The 20,093-nt window shown below is 44.5% G+C and overlaps 1 protein-coding gene across 1 annotated transcript in view; it reads left to right on the plus strand.

Moving 5' to 3' along the window:
• The first annotated feature begins 6,903 nt into the window (after positions 1-6,903).
• The window catches only part of LOC144819448 (V-type proton ATPase subunit S1-like protein), a 183,119-nt gene continuing 169,929 nt past the window's right edge, over positions 6,904-20,093 (plus strand). Inside the window, exon 1 of the mRNA XM_078677334.1 lies at positions 6,904-7,047. Within this exon, the coding sequence (XP_078533460.1) occupies positions 6,953-7,047 (95 nt within the window). The 5' untranslated portion in view covers positions 6,904-6,952. The remainder of the gene's footprint in view (positions 7,048-20,093) is intronic.

The following is a 20,093-nucleotide window of genomic DNA, read 5'->3' on the forward strand; positions in this document are numbered from 1 at the left end:
GCTTTTTGCTTGATTGGGGCCAGCCTGTTGGTTAACCTTATGGTTTGGTCAATGTACAGATTTGTCAATGTGTCATGGTTTAGGATTGCAGACGTTATTTGGAAAGGCATTAAGAGCAGAGTCGAAAGTGTTCAATATCAATGTTGTTCATTTTGACATTGTGATCCGTTTAAATTTTTTGTACTGGCTAGTAGAAATGGGGAAACAACCTTTACCGCAAAGGCTGAACAACGAACAGCCTTTACAACGAAGGCTGAACTACGCAACCCTTACTTTTGCATATGCCTTAACCACCCACATGCGCGTTAGGGCTTGCAGACAGACGGAAACAGGAAGAGATCGCGGTGAGTTAATTGGGGATGGGGGTTCAGGGTTATTGTAAGAGGGTCGGGGTTGTTTTGTGGGCTGAGGGTGGCCGTGGAGGGTTGTTTTAAGTTGGGCTAGGGGGTGGGTCGGAGTTATTTAAAGTTGAGCTGGGGTGTGTGTTGGGGTTGTTTTGTGGGCTGAGGGTGGGTCAATAGTTTTCTGGGCTGGGGGTGGGTCGGGAGTAGTTTTCTGGGCTGGGGGCAGGTCTAGGACGTTTTTAGGGCTGGGGGAGTTCGGGTAGTTTTCAGGGCTGTGGGGTTTGGGATAGTTTTAAGGGCTGAGGGGGTTCAGGGTAGTTTTCAGAGCTGGGGGGGGTTGGGGTACTTTTCAGGGCTTGGGGCCGTTTTAGGACTCAGGGGATAGAGATTGTAATACTTCTTAGGAGTTAGGGGGGAAGGGTAGTTTTTTGGACTTAGGGGTAGTTTTTAGGGATATGGGGAGGTGGGGGAAAAGTTACTAGAGCTGGGGGAGGGGGGAGTGGGGTGGTTTAGGAACTCAGGCCCGGGTCTAGGATGTAGGGATTAAGACTTACCTGTAAAGTCTTAACCACGGATATGTGTTTCCCATAAATATCTTAACAACGCATGATTCATTGTAAAGGCATGAGTGGTAAAGGCATATTCGTGGTAAAGAATATAGTTGTTCAGCCTGCATGGAACTCGAATGTGTGGTAAACGCATGCGTGGTTCCATCATACAAGTGTTTAAATGCTGTGAATTTGAGGCTTACAGGTTGGTGATCTGAGCAGTCAGGTGTATTGGGAGGGTAAACTTCCAGGGTGTTTAGTGGAGCCAGAATGAGGTTGTTGCTGTGGATCTGGAGTGAAAAAGGGTGAATTAGGACATGAAATGTCAAGGCATTCTTTGGAGTTTTGCTTGAGGAGTTCTTTGTCAATGCAGTGAACATTGAGGTAATCAAGACAGCAGCTGTTTCAAAAGTATAAGTCCAGAGAAATGAAAAGTTCACTCAGGTGATCAGTGAATTTTTGGCTGTAGCTGTGTGGGAGGTGTACAGGGAAGAGTCTCGTGATTAGAGATTTTATGATGTAATGGGAGATGTTTATGCTCGATGGGAGTAATTTGAAAGTGGAGAAGGAGGGACGTACAGTCATTTTACAGCTACAGGTAGATTTGTGTATTAGAGCAAGCCTGCCTCCTGATTTCTTTGACCTCTTCACAAGTAGAAGGTCGCCATCTGAGAGGAGTTGTTTAAAGTGTGCATAGATGAGGAGTAGAGACAGTTTTCTTTGATAAATAGTAAGTCCAGAGCGGGTAAAAGAACTGCTTATGTTCAGGGAAAATCATCCTGACTACTTCAATTCAATTCAATTCAATTAATTTATATAGCGCGCTACATACCCAGAGGGTCTCAAGGCGCTTGAAGAAGGGTGGGGGATTACTTGTCGAATATCCAGGTTTTAAGTTGCTTTCTGAATGCTAGGTGGTTCTGAGTGAGGCGAAGGTGAGTGGGAAGTGAGTTCCAGGTTTTAGCCGCCAGGTAGGAGAAGAATCTTCCTCCCATGGTGGTTTTGTTGATGTGGGGTACAGCAGCAAGGGCTTGGTTGGAGGAGTGTAGCTGGCGGGAGGGGGTGTAGAAGGAAAATGGTGTGTTGAGGCATTCGGGTCCAAGTTCGTAAAGTGCTTTGTGTGCGTGGGTTAGGAGGCGGAATATTATCCTCTTATTGACGGGGAGCCAGTGAAGGTTTTTCAGGTGGCCAGAAATGTGGTCTTTATGCGGGATGTCTAGTATGAGTCTGGCTGATGCGTTCTGGATGCGTTGGAGTTTTTTCTGAAGTTTTGCGGTGGTACCGGCGTATAGGGTGTTTCCGTAGTCCAGGCGGCTTGTAACCAGTGCATGGGTGACCGTTTTTCTAGTTTTGGTGGGGATCCAGCGAAATGTTTTTTTGAGCATGCGAAGAATGTTGAAGCAAGATGATGAAACGGCGTTGACTTGTCTAGTCATCGAGAGTGAGGAGTCCAGGATGACGCCCAGGTTCCGTGCGTGGTCCGTCGGGATGGGTGCTTTTCCAAGGGCCTCTGGCCACCAAGAGTCGTCCCAGGCGGAGGGGGAGGTACCTAAGATAAGGACTTCTGTTTTGTCTGAATTCAGTTTCAGACGGCTGTGCTTCATCCACTCGGCTACTTCTTTCATTCCTTCATGTAGGTTGGTTTTGGCGATGTTAGGGTCTTTGGTGAGTGAGAGGATCAGTTGAGTGTCGTCAGCGTAGGAGATGATGTTGAGGTTGTGTTGGCGTGCGATGGCCGCGAGGGGGCTCATGTATACGTTGAAGAGGGTGGGGCTGAGTGAAGATCCTTGTGGTACGCCGCAAATGACTTCAGTGGCCTCTGACTTGAATGGTGGGAGGCGGACTCTCTGAGTTCTTCCGGCAAGGAACGAGGTGATCCATTCCAGTGCTTTTCCTTGGATTCCGATGTTTCTGAGGCGTTGTAACAGGGTGCTATGACAGACTGTGTCGAAGGCTGCGGAGAGGTCGAGGAGGATGAGGGCGACTGTGTCACCATTGTCCAGTAGAGTTCGAATGTCGTCTGTTGCTGCGATGAGTGCGGTCTCAGTGCTGTGTTTGGCCCGGAAGCCGGACTGTGAGGAGTCGAGGGATTTGTTGGTTTCGAGGAAGGCGGCGAGCTGGTTGTTGACAGCTTTCTCGATGACTTTGGCCGGGAATGGAAGGAGCGAGATGGGGCGGTCGTTTTTGAGTTCGGTGGGGTCAGCTGTGGGTTTTTTCAGAAGGGCGCTGAGTTCGGCGTGTTTCCAGCTTTCCGGGAATGTGGTGGAGTTGAGGGAGCAGTTGATGACGTCTCGGAGGTGTGGTGCTATGATGGAATCTGCTTTGTTGAAGATGTGGTGAGGGCATGGGTCTGTGGGGGATCCTGAGTGGATGGAGTTCATCAGGCGGATGGTGTCATCAGTGGAGATTGGGTTCCAGTCCTTAAGGATGTTCAAGGGGGGTGAAGATACTGCAGAAGGTTGGGTGGGTTGGTCTCCGGGTTGGTTGTCAAAGCTGTTGTGGATTTCTGCGATTTTGTCGTGGAAGAACGAGGCTAGGGAGTCGCAAAGGGCTTGAGAGGGAGTGATATCGTTGGAGTTGGCAGTGGGGTTGGTAAACTCTTTGACGATGTTGAATAATTCCTTGCTGTTGTGGGCGTTGTTGTCAAGTCGGTCTTTGAAAGCGGCTTTCTTGGCAGTCCGGATCAGTTGGTGGTGTCTGCGGGTGGCGTTTTTGAAGGCGTCTCTGGTGCTGGTGTTTGGGTCTTTTTTCCAGGCCTTCTCAAGGGAGCGGCAGAGTTTCTTGGATTTCTTAAGATCATCGTTGAACCAGGGGGCGTTTTTGCTGCCTAGTTTGATTTGACGTTTTTTCAGGGGTGCTAGGTTGTTGGCGCTGTTGGTTAGCCATTGAGTGAGGTTAATGGCTGCTTGGTTGGAGTTTGAAGAGTGGGCAGGGGGGTTTTGAAGAAGCGATGAGGAGATTTGGTCGATGGTGATTTTGTTCCAGTTTCTTCGCAGAGTGGGTTGAGGGTGGTTGTGGGTTGTGGTCTTTTTGTAGATAAAGTGAACGCAGCTATGGTCCGTCCAATGGAGAGCTGTGGTGTGACTGAAGGAGATATGTTTGCTGGAGGTGAAGATAGGGTCGAGTGTGTGACCTGCGTAGTGAGTGGGGGTATTAACAAGTTGTTTGAGTCCGAGGTTGGCGAGATTGTCCAGAATGGTGGTGGTGTTGTTGTCGTTGCTCTTCTCCAGGTGAAAATTGAGGTCTCCCAATAGAATGTAGTCCTCGGAGGGGAGGGCGTGTGGGGTGATAAAGTCAGTGATGTCTTCACTGAATTGTGCACGGGGTCCTGGTGGCCTGTAGAGGAGGGTGCCTCTGAGTGTGGTCTTGGGGTCGGTGTGGATCTGGAAGTGAAGGTGTTCGGCGTTAGCGAGGTTGACGTCTGAGCTGGTTGAGATGCGGATGGAATTCTTATGGACGATAGCGATGCCTCCTCCTGTTTGGTTGGTGCGGTCTTTTCGGATGATCTTGTAGCCTTCCGGGATGGCGATGGTGATGTCAGGGGCTGAGGAGGCGTTCATCCGTGTCTCTGTTAGGAAGGCGACGTCCGGAGAAATGGTGTCTAGTAGATTCCAAAGGTCGATGGCGTGTCTGTGGACCGAGCGGGTGTTGAGCAGGATGCATTTTAGGTGGTTGGTGTCACATCTCTGTTTGGTGTTAGTGGATGGGGAGTTGGTCTTGGTGCCGTCATACTTGCAGGAGTTGCATGTAAATGGTCCATGGGTGTGTCCAGGGGCGGCTTGGGCGCAGTTGGGGAGTCGACCTGGGTTTAGGGCTAAGAGGGTGGAGGGGTCGTATGTAATGCGGGTGGGGTGGTTGGGTCGGGGGCCAGGGGGTCTGGCGCTGGGCGCGGTCCAGGCGCGGACGGGCGTAGACGGGCTTACCTTTGGTGCACCTTCGGCGCGACTGGGACGCGACCGCTGCGCGTGAACGCTGTGCGCAAATGCAGTAGTCATAAGTGGATAGTGGAAGGGGAGGGGCGAGGGAGGGTCAGCTGGGAGGCGGTAGCGGGGTGGGGCTACGGGAGAGGTCACAACAACAAAATGGATGTAAATATGGAGCCAAAGCGGGGCACAGCTGAAGCGAGCAGAGATCTGGCCACTGATAGCGTTACACAGAGCAAAATGCAGGCGATGCAGACAGATACTTAACAGCCAAACACTGTATGCAAATAATACTTTCTACTAATTCTAACGATGCAGCGCTAATTAAAATATCAAGCGTCAGCTGCCTCGATAATGCAGCGCAAATGAGCACAATTGAGCACAGAGCAGGCTATGATACCAGGCGCTGCGAGGAGGAGCGCTGTCTCAGGGAGCGTGGTGGAGCGACTGTCTCAGGGCAAGCCCAGATGGTCACTGATATAATAATGACTAATATCACTGATGTAATAGTGACAACCCCATCCACGTTTGTAAACTGTAATCACATCAGTGCATCAGGCTGGGTTACCAGTAGTAGAGTAAAAAGCAGTATCAATGTAGAATTCCTCTACCTGGGTAATACATGACAGCCATCGCTGCAATGCCTTTGGCCCCACAGTAAATGTAAATGTTTTTGTACTTGTATAGCGCGCAGCTAACCGGACCGGTTCTCCCGGCGCTTGTACTCATACCGCTAAGGAACCCTTCCTGGCTTTCCTTGTGAAGTGTCCACTCCTGGGCACCCCTATGGTGAAACCAGGCATCCCAGCGTTGTGGGGGCCGTTGTGGAGATTAAGTAAGCTATTGCCCAGAGTTGCAACGTGAGACGCATGATTAGAATAGACACTGAGGCAAGAATATCAGGTCAGAGGAATTTTTAGCCCGAGACCCGCCGAGGCGGGAATTGAACCCTGGTCCCAGGTCACAGTGCCTTGTGGGTACTACTCGGCATGAGGCTCCGCACACTTCAATGCCCGCCCCCTCCTCACACCTGAACATGAGATTTTTCTTCAAGTTGACAGGTATGCAGCTGCTCCAGTGTGAGGTGATGAGGACAGAGAGTTCCACTGTATGTGCTTGGGTCACAGCTGGTGTAAATTGGCGTACATTTTAAGTGGTGTTATGAGTGATGGGAGTGACATCATGTCACTTTGGATGATGATGTAGGGGTGAGGACCATGCCATCTATGTAAGTCTGGGTTGAATATTATATTGTATTGTAATTATATTTATATAGAGCTTACTTTCCTCATATGAGGCGTCAAAGTGCTTTTCGGCGAAGAGCAAGCTACTCCAAAAACAAAAAGGATTAGTATTGGAGTAGTATAGTGAAATTTGAGTTAATTTGAGCAGTGGACATGTGAGTCTGTTAGCTGGATTGAAAAGGATAATGGGGTGGGCTGGAAGAGGAAGAGTCTAGAATGTGTTTTTTGGGAAATGTAGTGATGATAACTGGGGAAAGGGCATTACATAACAGGTTCGCCTATTGGATTAGATGTGCAGGACGTAAGGGGGTGGGTGGCGTTTTTGTCCTCTCCTTTCTGGAGTGGGCCTTTATTACCTTTTGAAGGTGGAGTAGAAAACGATTCTCTCAAAAGGTGGATCACCACCACACCATTAAAGAACTGGACGGGGGAAGGGTGACTCTTTTGTAATAGAGATGGCGAGGAAGTAGTTAGAACATTCTAGACTTCAAGAAACAACAGTGCCCCCAGTCATTGTGCTCAGGAAGGATGCCTGATGCGTTGCTGTCGCACCTCTCCGCGTGAGATATTGTCCAAAAGAATTCCGAGGGCGAGTATTCATCAGCCGGCGCAGACGTTATTATCACCACAGAAAAAGGTAAACGTGAAAGTGTAAATGACGCGAGTGGAAGCCGAGAGCGCTGGCTGCGGGGGCTGGCTGTGTGAACGAACGTTCACCTAGCAAAGAGATGTCTTTTCAGATCTCTCGCACGCTGATGCGGTTGCAGCATCCGTCGCCCATTGGTTGGAAGTGCCGTCGTCACGTGCCCCGCAGAGTGCTATGTAGTGCAATCCTATTTTTGACAGCAGATTAACAGATGTGCTAGTTCTGAAAGGGACTCGTTCAGTTCTCAATGGAGAGAAACATCCCCTTCTTCCTGTTATTGTTCGCGATGTGTGCAGCGTTTTCCCTCTCCGACGGCCAGATGTTGAGAAGTGAGGAGGCGAGGTCAGTACGGGCTCATGCCCCAATGAATTTAATGCAGTTAAATTTGTAGGGGTGAAGTACTTATCCGTGTGGTCACGATTCCTGTTGCCGGCATAACGATAGCAGAGATCAAAATGCAAAGGTAAAATGGAAGGAAAATGGATGCTATGCAAGAAAATGCTGCAGAGAATAACAGTGTTCTAGCACACTTTCTCATGTGTAATGTTTGCATTAGTTGTGGGTTAGTGCATGCTTCACGATACCTGGTTAAGAGCATTGACAAGGTTTTCCTTTCCTGTTCTTCATTTCTGTTATGTGCAGGCAGGATTTAGGACGGTGCCGTTGCAACTCTGCAGGCTACGCGTGTGCTGCGGACCGTGTCCGTTCCCCGGCTGCGAGGCACGCGCCGTTTCGTCAACCTGCTAACGAGCCCGGTGCACGCGCGATCTCTGCATATAGGGCAGCTCGGGCATGCGGCGATTTGTTTAATCTTGTATTACGCTGGTTGGGTCGGGCGCGCGTGCGAGCCGAGGAATGTTTTCAAGCAAGTGTGTGTGAATCCGGGCCACGGAGAGAGCGGCCCTTGGCGTGGACTTTTATCATAGAGGCATCATCTCCCACATTAAGGAAAGTGAAAATAAACAGTATTAACAGCGGGAACGAATTAGTTCAAAGCTAGGAGCACCGTTCCAATGTCTGTGAGAGTTTTGCGAAGAGCGGGGGCATTTTGCCAAAGGGGTTGTGAAACGGATGACAGTGATATATGAAGTATGCATCCGTGTGAACTAAATATGGGCATTCATTTGCTGGAGGTTAATCGTGTAACTACGATGTGGCGCTTCACTTGCTGATCTGCATTGAGTGTTATCTCAGGGACGCCGGTTGTCATCACGCGTTGAGGCACATTTGGCGAGTGTATTTGACAGGTAAACAAACAACACCAAACAACAAAGTTTTGCTCTTTTCCTTTTTTTGCTTAAATAATTTTCTAAGCTGTTCTTCAGTGCACGTAGTTTAGCGTACCCGGGCTGTAGGCTCTGTGCAATATTTGCAGGATATGTGTTTCAGAGGGCTCTAATCTCTACCCTGCACCCACCCACTCGGCCTTACAATACCCTGTTTATTCACCACACAGGCTGGTTTGCTGTACAGAGATGGGGATTTGGGGGAGGGTGATCAGTGAGATGGGGGTGGGGCTCTCGTCATTGCCTTTCTTATCGTTATGTCTTTTTTTGGCCTGTCAATCAACGTGGTCAACATGTCTCACTGTAAGGGGTCCGTGATATTTATTGGGGTGTAAATCTGTAATTTCCAGGCGATCGCCTCAGTGCCACCCACTTAAATATATGGGGCTGTAGACGGGTCTGCGTTGTTACAGAATTCTTGGTATGGGGGGGGCATGGGGCTATGCGGGGAGTAGAAGGTTGGGAGTTTTAGGGGTGCCAGTGAGGAGGGCACATTTGTGAAAGCTGAAAAATATTCTTGCTGTCATTAATAGATTGAGCCACCCAACACAAGTGGATGAGGTGTGGCGCCGCAGCTTGGGTGACTGACTCCGGAATCTGGGGCTCACTGGCAGATTAGCCCAGCACCATGTGACTCTGGGCAATAGCTTGCTTTAATCTTCCCGATGGCCCCCAGCGCCTATTGTGCGCTTTACAAAATGTGGATTATTTATTATTAACACAACAGAATTAAACACACAATTCCTTCAGACTGTAGTATTTGCAGCTTAGCCGGTAAAAGTCCAAGGGGCTTGATTTGTTTTAAAGGCATGAATGGTAAAGACATATTCGTGGTAAAGAATATCGTTGCTCAGCCTGCATGGAACTGGAATGTGTGGTAAACGCATGCATGGTTCCATCATACAACTGTTGAAATGCTGTGAATTTGAGGCCTACAGCTTGGTGATCTGAGCAGTCAATTGTATTGGGAGAGTCAACTTCCAGGGTGTTTAGTCAGCCAGAATGAGGTTGTTGCTGTGGATCTGGAGTGAAAAAGGTTGAAGTAGGTCATGAAATGTCAGGGCATTCTTTGGAGTTTTGCTTGAGGAGTTCTTTGTTGAAGTAGTGAACATTGAGGTCATCAAGACAGCTGCTTTAAAAGTATAAGTCCAGAGAAATGAAAAGTTCACTCAGGTGATAAGTGAATTTTTGGCTGTAGCTGTGTGGGAGGCGTACAGGGAAGAGTCTCGTGATTTTATATTGGGATATTTTTATGCTTGCTGAGAGTAGTTTGAAAGCGGAGAAGGAGGGACACACATTCATTTTAAAGCTACAGGTAGGATTTGTGTATTAGAGCAAGCCTACCTCCTGATTTCTTTGACCTCTTCACAAGTAGAAGGTCGCCATCTGAGAGGAATTGTTTGAAGGATGCATAGATGAGGAGGAGAGACAGTTTTCTTTGATAAATAGTAAGTCCAGAGGGGGAAAAGAGCTGCTTACGTTCAGGGAAAATCATCTCAACTACTAATATCAGTGATGTAATAGTGACAACCCCATCTACGTTTGTAAGCTGTGATCACATCAGTGCATCAGGCTGGGTTACCAGTAGTAGAGTAAAAAGCAGTATCAATGTGAAATTCCTCTACCTGGGTAATAATTGACAGCCATCAATGCAATGCCTCTGACCCCACGGTAATAATAAGAGCAGTAAGTCGCTCTGGCACCACGTGATTTATCACTCAAATTATAGCTTTACATACATTCTGCAATTTGAACAGTTTTTCTCCTAACATCAGCTTATGAGTTATGGAAAAACACACATTTTCATCTCAAATTCACGCCTTTTCATTTTAGTATGCATATATTAATTCATCCAAGCAAAATCTTCTACATCAGTAGGTTAGGCTGCACACAGGAGCCCTACTTACAGGTTGCTAGAGCACTACCGGTAGCTCACCAGCTGAATACCTGCCAACTCATACTGTGCCACATGATGTCGGCTCCCATCACAAGGTCTCCCAGTGAGGAGTCGATATCGCACGGTGACAGGAAACACAGGCTGCTGACCACTGTAAATAGTGGTTTTCCAGCTCATTATCCGAGGCCTTTGAACTGTCGACATCCATTAAGGGTGTGAAAACAGCCCAGGACATCGGCACCAGCCTCAGCAAGCTTTTTTGATTATTTTTTTTAGAAGAAGGGGGTCTGAGTTTAGGGTGGGGTTATAAAGTTCCTCGTCAGTACTTCTCAGCACGAGGCCCCGCCCCTTCAATGCCCGCCCCCTTCTCACACCTGAACCTGAGATTGTTCTTCTAGTTGACAGGTATACAACTGCCCCAGAGTGAAGTGATGAGGACAGAGAGTTCCACTGTATGTGCTTGGGTCACAGCTGGTGTTAATTGGTGTACATTTTAAGTGGTGTTATGAGTGATGGGAGTGACATCATGTCACTTTGGATGATGATGTAGGGGTGAAGACCATGCCATCTATGTAAGTATGGGCTGAATATTATGTTGTATTGTAATTATATGTATATAGCGCTTACTACCCCATATGAGGCGTCAAAGTGCTTTTCGGCGAGTAGCAAGCTACTCCAAAAACAACAAGCATTGGCATAGTCAATAGGTCTCACCTTTGGGCCCTTATAAGTATTTAGTTATGCTGCACAATATCCTTACTGCAACAACATTAACTGTTGCATGGCTGAACACTTATAAGGTCCCAAAGGCGAGACCTATTGGCAATGCTCAGGATTATGTTCTTGCCCCCCAGCCTCCCACTAACTTCTGACAAGCCTGTACCCTGGGAGCAATAGAGGAGTGGGTCATTGGAGTCACTGTTAAACCAGCAGAGTCTGCCCAGGAGGCGGTGGAGGAGGGCCACACAGGAGATAGGGTTAACTTTCAAAGGAAATATGTATGGTGTTCACCAAAGATTAAGTGAGTGGGTGTGGGGATTCAGGTAGGGACGGAAGAGAGAAATTGACAGAGGCTATGGCTCAAAGTCCCACTGGCCCCAAAAGGCCCAAATGATGAACGCACCTCAGAAAGATGCCCTCATCTTTACACCTCCCACCTGGTCAACCAAGCTTAATGTCTGGTGTATGAGAGGCTCAAATAAGGCAAAAGAAGGGAGTCCCTGTGTTCCACAAATTTGGGAGTATTTGTAACAGTACCACTCTTTTAGAAGCACACAGGACCTACACATGTATCATGAATAGTTTACTGAATAATGCAAATACACCATTATTTAAGGTTAAACCTGTTTGTACAGTTTATTAAAAATATCGTATTTTCTTTAGCACTTAGTGCTCACAATGTTTAGAAAATGATACACGAAGAACACAATTGATAAAAAAAAAAATAATAATAATTGCACTACAATTACTAACAATAATTGTCAATATACACCAGTTAAAAAACAGCAATTATTATTGCACATAAGTCGGTTAAAAAACAGCAGTAGTTGTTGCACACAAGTCACATAAGTCAGTTAAAAAACAGCAATCGTTGTTGCACACAAGTCGACGCAGCGTTTCGGTTTTATTTTTACACCTTCATCAGGACAGTATTCTAATCAAAAAAGAAACATACAGTTAGGAATCGCACTGATTACACTTTGTTTTTTATACATTGTTGTTGAGTCATGTTCATTATACAATAGGAACGTTGGTTCTTACTGGTGCTCTTACAAAAGGAACGTGTGGTACTAAAAGAGGATACTCTTTTTGTGGGGATAAGATCACTAGAGGTACGGGTTCAATGCATGCAGTACACACAGAGTGTTAAAGTGTAGCTGTACCTTGTGATTGTCAAGAAAGGGAATAGCCAGGAGTCCTCTTTAATCAATTCGAGGTAATCAATTTTCTCGGGCCATTCGAATTATACACTGGCATCAATGCAGAGTGTAAGGAAATCTATGAAATAATGAATAATGGTCTTATTTATTCTGGAGCACAGCGTGAGATAATCGTACTCGGCTCGTCAGGATTGTTCTAGTTACCTTTATGTTTATAATACACAATCCTTACATCTGAGGGTCGAGGGAGCCACCGTTTTATTTTCTTAGAAGTCTCTTGGAGAGATGATTGTTCTAATTGTCATCAGACAAAGGAAGAGCGGACAAGAAAAGACCGTGAGGACTTATACTTCACTTGATAAATTATCACCCTTCCCCTTATCTCACAGATAGATTAAATTCTGTGGGACTTACCATTTTGGAGTGGAAAAACATCTGAATGGATGCTCTTAACAACAGCTTTATCGATTGCCGTGTCCGTCACTGAACAGTCGTCCGTTTAGAAATACTTTTACATCCGTGTTTCATCCGGATCTATAATTTAAATGTAGAGCGGAAGTAATAAAAACTACCTGAGTAGTTCTGTATTCTAAACCTCACAGCGCATATACAGCGCGTAAGGAACAAAAAACTACAAATGTAGTTTAGGCTCCCGCCTCAGACAGGATATCCAATCAAAATTTAGCGGGAAATAGGTCATTGACCGGATACACTTGCGGTCTTATAAACAGGAAGTCCCCGGGTGTAAGGGAATACCGGAAAACGAGGGTGTCGAGAGGAGCAGGGAGGCCGACCTGTATACAAAAGGTAAGAATATGGATACTAACGAAGGGATACTCGTAATCTTGGCCAGCAGCGGGACTCGCTTTAGTATTAATAGAGGCCCGACCACCTAGACTTCCATTAGCTAATGAGTTTTACATTTGATAATAAGTTGTCGCTTCCTAAGCGCTAGTCCTTTATCTTAAAGCCCCCTAATGCATGGCTGAGAATGACACACGTGCTAAAATATTTTAATTTCGGAAGAGAGCTATATAACCTGCCGCATTCAAAACGTTTAATACAAACCCTTGAGGCACTGTAACTTATTGCCTCGAACTGGGAACGGCAAAGACGGGAGGTCATATAACGTACCGCATTCCCAGTGTTAGCCGCATTGGGTAAGACTCCCAAATATGTAACTGGGAACCTAACGTGAGCGAAAATGTCACCTTTTGATGTTGAAAAGGGTTACATGAATCGCCTCAAACTTAAGCGCGAAATCACATTTTTAAAAAAAAACTCCATAATAGAGTGCCGCCCACTAGGCAAGAGCTAAGACGATAATTATGCAAATCAGACCGCATTGCCAGGCAAGCATAAAATGGTGTAAAATTATACAATTTATAAACCGATTTAATATCTGCATTAACCCTGCAAACGCTATAGATCCTAAGCGAGACACTGGTTTTAAAAAAACGATAAATTAAGTAAATGAATACTGTATTAAATTATAGATCCGGATGAAACACGGATGTAAAAGTATTTCTAAACGGACGACTGTTCAGTGACGGACACGGCAATCGATAAAGCTGTTGTTAAGAGCATCCATTCAGATGTTTTTCCACTCCAAAATGGTAAGTCCCACAGAATTTAATCTATCTGTGAGATAAGGGGAAGGGTGATAATTTATCAAGTGAAGTATAAGTCCTCACGGTCTTTTCTTGTCCGCTCTTCCTTTGTCTGATGACAATTAGAACAATCATCTCTCCAAGAGACTTCTAAGAAAATAAAACGGTGGCTCCCTCGACCCTCAGATGTAAGGATTGTGTATTATAAACATAAAGGTAACTAGAACAATCCTGACGAGCCGAGTACTATTATCTCACGCTGTGCTCCAGAATAAATAAGACCATTATTCATTATTTCATAGATTTCCTTACACTCTGCATTGATGCCAGTGTATAATTCGAATGGCCCGAGAAAATTGATTACCTCGAATTGATTAAAGAGGACTCCTGGCTATTCCCTTTCTTGACAATCACAAGGTACAGCTACACTTTAACACTCTGTGTGTACTGCATGCATTGAACCCGTACCTCTAGTGATCTTATCCCCACAAAAAGAGTATCCTCTTTTAGTACCACACGTTCCTTTTGTAAGAGCACCAGTAAGAACCAACGTTCCTATTGTATAATGAACATGACTCAACAACAATGTATAAAAAACAAAGTGTAATCAGTGCGATTCCTAACTGTATGTTTCTTTTTTGATTAGAATACTGTCCTGATGAAGGTGTAAAAATAAAACCGAAACGCTGCGTCGACTTGTGTGCAACAACGATTGCTGTTTTTTAACTGACTTATGTGACTTGTGTGCAACAACTACTGCTGTTTTTTAACCGACTTATGTGCAATAATAATTGCTGTTTTTTAACTGGTGTATATTGACAATTATTGTTAGTAATTGTAGTGCAATTATTTTTGTTGTTTTTTTTATCAATTGTGTTCTTCGTGTATCATTTTCTAAACATTGTGAGCACTAAGTGCTAAAGAAAATACGATATTTTTAATAAACTGTACAAACAGGTTTAACCTTAAATAATGGTGTATTTGCATTATTCAGTAAACTATTCATGATACATGTGTAGGTCCTGTGTGCTTCTAAAAGAGTGGTACTGTTACAAATACTCCCAAATTTGTGGAACACAGGGACTCCTTTCTTTTGCCTTGTTAACTCTCCTTGTCCCTAAACTGGAACTATAAGGAGACCTCCTTTTGATTTTTTGACTGAGAGGCTCAAATAGGCATAGGAAGGGCCAGAAGAAGGAAAGCCCTAGATAGACATAGCACATGCAATGACATGTTATAGAAACAAAAAAACATAATTTAAGAAGCGCGCGTTAACATTTAGACAAGAAAAATAAATGTAAACTGAAAGCATTTTCGTAAAAAAAATCCAATAGCTCTACAATGAAAATCGGGTTCAACGTGAAAAGGCAATGTTGGCCTTCTTTTTGTAAGAATAAAATAGCACATGCGTATATTTATCCAGAAAGAGAAACGAAGGGACTGAAGGCAGGTGTGCAGAAAGAGACCTCAGCAAGAATTAGGTGCGAGTCTCGGCGTCTACTCAACACCTTCACATTCTAGGCAAATCACGTATTCGTCCCAATGCCCAAAAGAATTACTGTGTCGATGCGTAATATAACTGGTTCTCATGTAAAGCGCCCCAATACCTTTGGGTAGAGCTTATGCTATAAAACAAAAACCTGTAAGTTGATACCCATACGTTCCACAAATTCACATTTTGGTGCCAATGATGCTAAGTGTAGGTTTAAACGCAGAAAATACCCTAACGGGATTCCTACACAGGAGCCTAGCCAGGACACCGTCACACACCACTGTCATGTCATGTGCACAGAGATGAGCATCTTTAGACCCCACTAATCGACAGCTGCACGGTCTTAGGTTCAGCAAGAAAGTTAGATTTCAACAAACCACTACCGTAGCGTGGAGCACTCATCCATGTGTGGAAAACTACATTTCTTGACCAACTTTCCTATTCCAACGTCGTGAGTACACGTGAGCAAATGTCTGGCTTTCAGGGGCAGAGTTTGTTTACACCTGGAAATGCCACAGTGCCCAAGAGAGACCATAAGACCCAGAAGACGGGTGGGTGCATGAGGCTTAATGGGGCGATGGTTAAACCCCAGGGGTTGTTAGAAAGGATGGATCGGCGCCAAGGGTTAAGAAATCAAGTTTTTGTTAGTGTGGTAGGTGAAGTTGTAGTGTTTGGCCGAAATGAATCCAAGCATGCCAATTAATAAAGGCAGCTAATTTTACAATGGGCCCCATGTCCATGCATTTGTCACGCTATCCGGCACAAAGGATGTCACACGTCCTCACTTATAAACAAGCATTGGCTGCGTGCATGCGTGTGTGCGTGCGCACGCAGTCTGCTCTATTTCGAAGCACATACTCGTGCTTGTGGCGCGCCCCTGCGCACTCCCGCAAGGTGTATGCCGCCACAAGCACGAGTATGTGCTTTGAAAAAGAGCTGAACGACGGCTAAAGGTCTCCTAGGCAGCGCATGCACGCTGCGTAGGCAAGACTTAAAAAGGATTCGTAGTGGAGTAGTATAGAGAAATTTGAGTTAATTTGAGCAGTGGAAATGTGAGTCTGTTAGCTGAATTGAAAAGGAAAATGGGGGGCTAGAAGAGGGAAGAGTCTAGAATGTGTTTATTGGGAGATGTAAAGGCATTCCATGACCCAGTGCTTAATTTGAAGTGCATGTATGGGTCTATAGATGGGTCTGCGTTGTTACAGAATGCCTGGTATTGGGGGGCATGGGGCTACGCGGGGAGTAGAAGGTTGGGAGTTTTAGGGGTGCCAGTGAGGAGGACAAATTTGTGAAAGCTGAAAAATATTCTTGCTATCATTAATAGATAGAGCCACCCAACACAACAGAATTAAACATACAATTCCGTCAGACTGTAGTATTTTCAGCGTAGCCAGTAAAAGTCAAAGGGTCCAATTCACAGAACTAATCTGAGATAAAATCCTAAACTTACTACTTTTGGTATTCACAGAATGTATTTAGTAATAAAAAAGTTAGGACTCCTAACTTTACTACTACTAAATGCCTTTTGTGAATACCAAAAGTAGTACGTTTAGGATTTTATCTCAGATTAGTTCTGTGAATCGGCCCCCAAGAGTTAATAGCCCTCGCCCAATTTATGGCCCTGCGCTGCGGGCAGGTGTGCTTAAGAACGGTGTGACACAATATGTAAATCAGTTGACTGGCACCTAGGCGGGTAATACTATTAACACACGAATACGCTGCAATTCCATATCTTCTCTCCCTGTACACTGTCTGTTGTGAGAGTTGTATTAGGGGGCGGTGTCCTGTACTGGCAATAACAGAATGTTTTCCAAGGAATCTGATTGGTTGTATACTCAACTTCTCAATAAAGTAGCTAATATGTACTATGCATTTCTCAACTACTCTATAATGGCACAGAGGACGCAAATAACAAAGCTGTTTGAGATCTAAGTCCGTGTAGTAGGTGCTCATGGAAACAGACAGGACTGAAGATTTAATGTTGAGTTTATTCTGCCCAAGAGCATAACAGCGACATCAGTCAGCAGCAGCTATCAACTGCCAAACAGTCCACATTCTAATACAAAGCCCAGAATGTCCATAACACAAAGTTCTACCTACAAGTGCCTGAGAGGCACAATACAGAATACTACATTATCCTCTTTCCTACAAAACAAATGAAAGGAAGACCTAAAGAAAATAAATAATAGAAAAGATATGAAGAAAGGAAAACAAGGAAGAGTAAGTAAAGAAAAGTAGCAAAAGAAAGAAACAAAACATTTCAAGCAAAAGCAACAGAAAACAGGGAACTAGAGAGCTACCTGAACCTGGCAGGAACCTTACAGACCCTCAAACTCCTGCGAAGTCCTGGCACAAAGCTTACATCGTCACATCTATTATTTCTATTAATGGTATCAGAACAAGAACTAGACAAATAGTTATTAGAATCAATGTTCTCGCCATTGACTCTAACAACTTTACAAATGTTCCACCAATTCTTGTTGTTCACACGCACAGCATTACCGCAAACCTTATCAACAACTAAAGGCTCGGAGAATTTGCTTCTTCCCTTGGTGACATGAACTGGATTTTTAATACGAACAACATCACCAGCACAAATGTTATGAGAAACTGCTCTTTTTCTTTCATCAAAATAAACTTTTTGCTTTGCTTGTGCTCCAGTAACTTTGTCCCTCACAAATCCATCAATGCCATCCATAACATTCATTTTCACCCATTTAGACATCCAACCTGGACAAATTTTCGTAGAAGGTTTTCTCCCTCTTAGAAGTTCAAAAGGAGACACTCCAGTTGACGAATGTGCAGTGGTGCGATAAAACCATAACATGGAACGAACAGCATTCTCAACTACACACTTGCTAGCAATAGCCCATTGCACACAATTATTAAGCACTCGATTCATTCTTTCAACAAGGCCAGTAGCCTGGGGATGATAAGAACTCTTCTTGTGAGTAACACCACCTTGCCTTAGAAAACACTCAAATTCAGAACTAACGAACTGTACGCCATTGTCCGTCATGACAATTGAAGGAAAACCTTCCCTCAGAAAAATATCCTTTAAAAAAAAATTTGATTAGCTGAGGAAGGTTCGCTGATAAAACGAATCTCCGGCCATTTGTAGTAATAATCAATGGCAACAATGGCAAAACGTGAAGAAGAAGGTAAGAGATTGAATGGACCAACTAAATCAACGCCACTCCTCTCCCACGCTCTCTCCGGGAATTGAATAGGCTCCAAAGGTGGTGTCCTTACCTTGTGACTTTTGTCGGAGGACTTACAAATAACTCAATCATCAACTAAAGTGTCAACACAAACATCCATTTGCGGCCAGCAAAACACATCCCTCAACCTATGTTTAGTGAACGTTTTCCCTAAATGTCCTTCATGTGCACCATCAATAAGACGTTTCCTTAAACTCTCAGGAGGTATAAGCCTTCCACACCGCAGAAGAATACCATCCTCAACTGTGAGCTCATCGGCAATTTTAACAAAAGTCTGAAATTGTCCAGATACATTCTTTTCCTTGGGCCAACCAGATTTCAAATAATTGATGACTTGAACAAGTACTTTGTCTTTCAACAACTCCCTTTTCCATTCAACTTCATTAACAGCACACATTCCCTCAAGATCCATAGCAGCAACAAAACAATCCTCCTGATCATCTTCCTTCTCAAAGTCAGAATCTTTTCCAGTAATAGGAAAACGTGAAAAGTAATCCGCCCTGACATTCTTCATTCCAGGTAAATAGACAATGTCAAAATTGTACTGAAGTAACTTTGTTGACAACCTAGCAATCCTTGGAGTATGCTCCTTAATCTTCTCACCAGATAGAATAGAGACCATAGGACTATGATCCGTACGTATTACAAAATGACTACCCCAGAGAAAAGAGTTGAATTTCCTGACTGCCCACCAGCAAGCCAAAAGCTCTTTCTCAATGACAGAGAAGTTCATCTCAGCCCCACGCAACACTCTCGAAGCATACGCAATGGTGTTGTCAACTTGACCATTCTTTTGAGTAAGCACAGCTCCAAGACCAAAACCACTAGCATCCACAGTCACAACACATTCCTTATTTGGATCAAAAGGCTTAAGAATACTGCCACTCACTAACTGTAACTTAATCCATTGAAAAATTTCTTGACAGTTCTTGTCCCATATAAATGGTACATTCTTCTTTAACATGTTAGTTAGTGGTTGAACCCTTGTCGCATAATCCTTGATAAATCTAGAGTAAAATTCACCGAGCCCAATGAATGACTTTAAACCAGATTTATCAACAGGAGGAGAAGCATCTACAATGGCTTTTACCAACCCAGGACGTGGTTCCACCCCATCGTGCGAGACCACATGTCCAAGAAATTCCATTTTTTCCTTTAGGAAAACACACTTTTCACTTTTAAGTACAATACCTTTGTCCTGCATAATTTCCAAAACTTGGTTCAATGAATTGTCATGATTCTCTTTGTTCTCGCCAAAAATTAAAACATCATCCTGGAAAACAATTACTCCAGGGGTATCTTTAAACATTTGACTCATTAGCCTTTGAAAAACTGCTGCCGCCGACGCGAGGCCGAACGGCATTCTGCAGTACTGAAAACTATCGAAAGGAGAAACAAATGCCGGCAAATGTCTAGAGGATTGACTCAACACCACCTGATGGTATGCAGAAGCTAAATCCAATTTTGTAAACCATCTTGCGCCTCTAGTAAGAGACAACAAATCTGTAATTTTTGGCAAAGGGTGTGAATCGATCCAGATGTTTTTATTGAGACTGCGCAAATCAACAGAGACGCGCAAATCACCATTCCTTTTTCTGGCGACAACAAGAGGAGACAACCACAAAGATGACTCAATTGGTTTTATGACCCCTTTCTTGCACAACTCGATCAACTCCATTTCTAAACTATCCCTTACGCTAAAAGGGACACTCCTGACTTTATGCTTAACAGGGATGGCTCCATCTTTCACTCTAATCTTGTGGTTAAAACCTTTGATCATTCCAAGCTCCTTCCCAAAAACAGTAGGAAACTTGAAAGCTAGTTTTCCAATATAGTCATCAGATTCAACCACAGCCAATTTTTCAATATAGTCGTTTGATTCTGCGACACTAACCTGTTCTTTGGTACCTGGTCTTAGAATCAATTGAAATAGACTCTGGTGGAACCACCCCAAAATGTTTAACCCCTTAATTGAAACATATATTTTTCCAAAAATTTTCCT

Source organism: Lissotriton helveticus, chromosome 2_1 (genome assembly GCF_964261635.1).
Source record: "Lissotriton helveticus chromosome 2_1, aLisHel1.1, whole genome shotgun sequence".
In the NCBI taxonomy this organism is placed as follows: Eukaryota; Metazoa; Chordata; class Amphibia; order Caudata; family Salamandridae; genus Lissotriton; species Lissotriton helveticus.